The 5,858-nt window shown below is 43.0% G+C and overlaps 1 protein-coding gene across 1 annotated transcript; it reads right to left on the bottom strand.

Annotated features, from left to right (window-relative positions):
- Positions 1-711: 711 nt before the first annotated feature.
- LOC112217918 (mRNA decay activator protein ZFP36L1) lies at positions 712-5,121 on the bottom strand. The gene is made up of 2 exons (XM_024378528.2): positions 4,925-5,121; positions 712-3,605 (listed from the first exon to the last, which is right to left on the bottom strand). The coding sequence occupies exons 1-2, from the start codon at positions 4,973-4,975 to the stop codon at positions 2,616-2,618; spliced, it is 1,041 nt and encodes a 346-aa protein (XP_024234296.1). The 5' UTR covers positions 4,976-5,121; the 3' UTR covers positions 712-2,615.
- Between the last annotated feature and the right edge of the window lie 737 nt (positions 5,122-5,858).

The following is a 5,858-nucleotide window of genomic DNA, read 5'->3' as shown; positions in this document are numbered from 1 at the left end:
GCCCGGCCCTGGCTAGCGTGGAATAACAAATAAACTGAACCCGCAATTCATCAGCTGTAACAGGCCTAACTGAGGGACTGGGGGGGAGAAGAGAGAATTAGGGCCAAAACACATGGGAGAGTCAACACCATAAAAGCTCAAGTTTCCTACCTTACAGTAACCATGGTGACGCAGCCTGTGAAAGCCTGATTTAGGTCCTCGAGATAGGGCGCAACACTGAAAGTTTGTTGCTGTTCCTCGGTTGCTTCTAATCAACAGAGTAAAGCAGTCCACCAACAATAGTTTGAGGAGGCCCTGAGCGAGAGAATAGAAGTTAGCTTTCCTGTCTTGGAAATGTTTTCCTGGAAAACAGTTTAATTTTGTTTGACTGTATTTGGGGTTAGGTTAGCTACTTGGCCGTGCTCAAACCCAAGCCTTTCAAACCAAGTTCCCCAGTTTTCTGGAGTATAGACTTGAGAGAATAAGTCGAAGATATGCGATTGTTTGTGTCCTGTCTAGCACTGCTTCACCAACATGGTTCCCATTCAATGCCCAGGCCAAATGAAGCCAGCTCCTAGGACACAGGCTGCTTTCCCTACTGAAACGGTTCTCACCATTGTCATGGGACGAGTTGCCATTTAATGATTACATCAAAAACAATGAAATGATTTTACAATGAACATTTTCCCAACCTGAGCCGCAAACAGCCCTTGTCAATCAGGAAGACAGACGTTCAATAGAAATATGGGTTTTATTGGTTTAAAGTTTAAACTGCAATCTGTCATTACAAGAATAATACATGAGAATGAAGAAGACTGTAGAGAACAGCAACAGCTGCTAAAAAGAGAATACATTCACCTGTTTGATGTCAACCCTGTTAACCTTTATTCCACTACAAGAGGTTTAGGCTTAAATCTGCTCTGTGTTGTAAAACGTGTGATAAAGGCACAATGCTTGGGGATACCTGGAATGTATTGATAGGTACTTAAATGGGAATGACTGGTCCAACAACAAACATGACCAAAACATCACCTTATTTGGCAAAAAAAATAAAATAAATCGGTTCATGGCATTGTGGAATATGCGAGCGTCCATAATGAACCAATTCAAGACATTTCCATTTGTCGTTAGCAGCATAAAAACGCTGGTTATACAGGCTAAGAGTGACTTAAATACTAAAATTAATGTTTGTCCTGGTCAAAAGAAAGTGAAATAACAGGAAGAGGACAGCCTAATTCTGCATTCTAGAGAACCTTGGAGAGCTGCTGCAATCCACAACTGGAAGGAGGATTACGATAGAACCACAGGTCAAAACATCAGGGAAGGGGAAAAACAATAAATACAACGAAAATACATTTCAATTAAGATTAACTTTCTAAATTAATCAAAGTGTAGTTACAAAACAGAAAAAAAGTAATTGCTGTATAATATATTAACTGTGGAAGAAAAAAAACATTAAAAAAAACTTCAATCAACACAGAAGATCATAATTTAACATAAAAGAAAATATATTCTATTGTTTCATTATCAAGATAAATACAAAAAAAATGCCTTAAGATCAGCAATAAATACATTCTGATAAGTTAAATAATCAGTGACAAGGAAAAACCTCAAGGTCTTTAAAACAAACTAAACAATAATAATATACTGTTGAACAAGGTGGAATTAATGAAAGAGCTTTTCACTCAGATTTTTGACAGTGGAGACTGAGGGGTCCTCTCAGCCAGCTATTAAGCTGGGTGGTGGTGGGGGGTCCTGGGAGACAGAGGACAGGCCGAGATCAAATATTAATATTGATTGGCCAGAGTTTACTCATATGAACAGTCCTACTCCTCCGACCTGCAACACGACTACAGATAGACATTTTCTAAGGGCACCACAGATTATTCTTAGGGGTTGTCGTCATGGTGCCAGAGAGCACATACCAGCACCAAAATAAAATGTTAATTCTTCCCACCCTGATTCTAAACAAAAGCCATCTGTGCGTTTGTCTAGTCCCCATATCCAAAAATTACACAATTCAAAAATAGAGGGTCAGGGAAAAACATGGGATCATTAAAAGTAACCATTGTAGTCCCACAGATGTCTTGGTACACATTGATCGCACATCACCAAGGCACTTCATCAGAACTGATTGTCCAATAATATTTTTGCTGGTTTAATTTTAAGAGAAAGGTGACCCATTGTAAATGGAGCACTGATTTGTCACAAATCCTCTCGAGGCGTAGAAGGATGAGAGGTTTGAAGATAGCTGTGGCACAGGCAGCAATGGTCACGTGACGATATGCAGAACTGCTACACACCAAAACAACAGAGGACTCCTGACATGTTCTGATCCATCTCTACCATTCACCGTTATTGTAGCCCTTCACCCAAGGACGACTTGTCTTGAACTAGTGTTCTCATGTTAACTGCTACGTATCGCGATTCTTTAGTGACCATTTGGGTAAAATAAAACACACCTCTGTTCATTGGCTAATCGAATTCATCTGAGATGAGGAGGACAGGGGGGGAGCAGAGGGGGAAATCTGCATCTTGATTGGACTAAGTGGCAACACTGCTGCAAAGAACTACCATGTCCACTTCTGGGTTGTAAACAAGGTGAGGGACGGGATCATTGGGGGGGGTTGTAGACACTAATCATCAGAGATGGAGAGCCTGCTGAAGATGGGCAGGCGGCGTGAGGCGTCCAGGCTGGGAGACTCCGAGCCGCTCTGACTGCTCTGGTAGCCCTCCAGGTCTGAGAGAGAGTCCGGGGGACTGGCGGGAGACTCCGACATGGGCCGGAAGAAGCAGGGGGCGGTGGGGGAGGGCGTTGCCGGGGTCAGCAGACCAGGCTCCAAGACAGGGAGGCCCCCCCCAAAGCTGGGCCCGAACAGGTTGGCCAGCTCCTGGCTGGTGTAGGTGAAGGGTTTGCTGGGCCAGTCACTCATGTCCTCATCGGTGGAGATAGGTGGCGGGGTGACCGAGGTGGGGCTGACCTGCAGACCGCCCTGGCTGGGGAAGCCAGCGAAGCTGAAGCTGTGCTGGAGGCGAGGGCGCTCAATCTTGTTGAAAGTGGAGAGGGGTGGCGGTGGGCCGCGGCGCTCCTCTGCATTGTGGATGAAGTGGCAGCGCGGGCCGTAGGGGCAGAAGCCCATAGTGTGGAAGGTGCGACACAACTCTGTCTTGTACTTGGGGTGGCGGCTCAGGCTGCGCAGTTCTTGCATGCCGTGGGCAAACTGGCACTTGTCACCGTACTTGCAGGAGCCATTCTCCTCGAAGGGCCGGCACAGCTCCGTCTTATAGCGGCTGGAGTTGACCTGCTGCTGGCTCTGGCTCTGTCCGATGCCGAGACCCTGGAGCTGACTACCCGGCTTGAGGCGCTCCCCGGTCTCTGAGAAGGAGCGATCTCGGAAGCAGTTCTCCTTGTTTTTACTGCCGCAACCACCGATCAGGAGCGAGAAGGGGTCCACCTTCAGACTGTTGATGAACTGGTTCTGGTTGAATTTAGCATTGGGAAGGGTGACCGAGTCACAGTGCTGCAACAGCCCACTGCCCCCCACCGCCTTCCTGTCCAGCAAGGAGGAGCCATTGTTGTGGGGCCCACCGAAAGTGTTGTTGTTGTAGTTCAACATCTTATTGTGCTGCAAAGAAAAGAACAGTCACATAAAAATGTAGATAAAGTGTCTGTCAATCAGTAGTGAATGAAAAAAAATAAAGTTTTGATCTAGCAGTACTTTGAGCGAGGTTACAGTCCCGACCTTTTATTACTTGCATTGAACAGAATATTCATTCTACTAGGTAACTCTTGAACAGCAATATAGAAAGACTCATCTCCATAGTCACATGGTAAAGACAAATGGGCAACTAGCAAACAAAAATCACTGCCTAACAATTATGGCTTTAGTATGTGCATGTGACAGCAATATGCACAAATGCTAGTTACACAGACAAGACAATCGATTAAAACGTTCAGCAAATGTTTACTGGTTATCTATTTCAAATGGGATATAGATAAACAGTATTCAAATGCTGACATGTTACTTTCGGGATCCAATATGTTTTCAAACTGAGGCACAGCTGTTCACAATTCGTACTGAGTGGGGATTGTTACTCAAGCCTGCACCTTAGAGGCTGCTGCCCTATATACAAAGACATGGAACACTGGTCGCTTTAATAATGTTTACATACTGGTTTACTCATCTCACTTGTATATACTGTATTCCATGTTATTGTATTTTAGTCAATGCCACGCTGACATTACTCGTCCCAATATTTAGATATTAATTCCATTGTTTTACTTTTAGATTCGTGTGTTGTGAATTTTTAGATACTAATGCACTGTTGGAGCTAGGAAAACAACCATTTCGATACATCCGCAATAACAGCTGCTAATTATGCGTGTGACCAATAACATTTGATTGCCATATCTCTGCGCGACACAGCTTTTCAGCAAAGCCTGCACTGCACACGTCAACGGCGCAAATGGTTGCAAGAAACTAGTAGCAGCTATCCTTAGTGTTGAATCGTCTGTTCATCAAATCATGTAATACCATGTGACGTGAACCCATAGTTTGATGGCAAAGCTTTGTATTGTCAAATAATCGTTTTAGTTACTACATAATTATCTAGGTAACATTTTAAAATGGTAATGTTAGATTGTAAGCTTGCGACGCTAAGCACTCTTATCTAGACCCGAACATAACATGTGACATGAACAGCGACAACATAAATTGCCTGGTAAGCGAATTATTATAAATGTACTGAATTGTTAACAGCCATTAAGCACTTTATACTTTGTCACCTACATGCCATGCATACAGCTAGTACTCACTGACGTTTGCTGAACAATCCCGAAAAAGTTAATGAGCTAGCTAGGCGACTATAAATTAGTTGAGCAATTAGCTAGCCAGGTACGTTAGCTTCAGCCCTCCGCTCAAAGCAGTCAATGAACATATGTTACCTTCTTCACTTCGCTGTATTCTAAGAAAGGAGGAACGATAGTTGCTGTCATTTCTGTTGCGGCTTTTATAAAGAGAAAACAAAAAAAGTGACCTAAAACACAGGGCTTGTGGTTAGTCCAGATTTAAGTGTCCTTTCTGCCCTGCAGAGAGCCCCCTCTGTCCTGCAAAAGTTGAGCGCAGTTCCTTTTTAAAACGCGGCATGTATGATGCATGGTTATGTTGGCTGGGAGGGGCCTGCGTTCGATTGACATGAAAATGTGGCAGCAGACCTGCCTAATTCTAATGAATCGTTTTTGTGTTTAATAGGCCAAATTACACATTCTGTTAACATCTGACCCAGAGTGATCTGTGATTGCAAATTGCAGTCTGACATTTCAGATTTACCTACGAAATAATACTGCAGTTTACTATGGAATACTACAGTACATACTATATAATTCTGTAGTATACTGTAGAATGCGATACTACACACGGTGGTATCCACAAAAAAACACTGTACATACTACAGAAATGTATGCAAAAACACTACATTTGTGTGAACTATATTAACTACATTATTTCATTTGCATATACCCTGCCCATTCCCCCCCACCCTATCCCAGTTTGTGTAAACTATATTAAATACTACAGTATTTCATTTGCATATACAGTGCCTTGCGAAAGTATTCAGCCCCCTTGAACTTTGCGACCTTTTGCCACATTTCAGGCTTCAAACATAAAGATATAAAAGTGTATTTTTTTGTGAAGAATCAACAACAAGTGGGACACAATCATGAAGTGGAACGACATTTATTGGATATTTCAAACTTTTTTAACAAATCAAAAACTGAAAAATTGGGCGTGCAAAATTATTCAGCCCCCTTAAGTTAATACTTTGTAGTGCCACCTTTTGCTGCGATTACAGCTGTAAGTCGCTTGGGGTATGTCTCTATC

This window comes from Oncorhynchus tshawytscha, linkage group LG18, assembly GCF_018296145.1.
Source record: "Oncorhynchus tshawytscha isolate Ot180627B linkage group LG18, Otsh_v2.0, whole genome shotgun sequence".
NCBI classification, from domain to species: domain Eukaryota; kingdom Metazoa; phylum Chordata; class Actinopteri; order Salmoniformes; family Salmonidae; genus Oncorhynchus; species Oncorhynchus tshawytscha.
The sequence above is the reverse complement of the archived record's forward strand: the minus strand, read 5'-3'. Positions and strand labels throughout refer to the sequence as shown.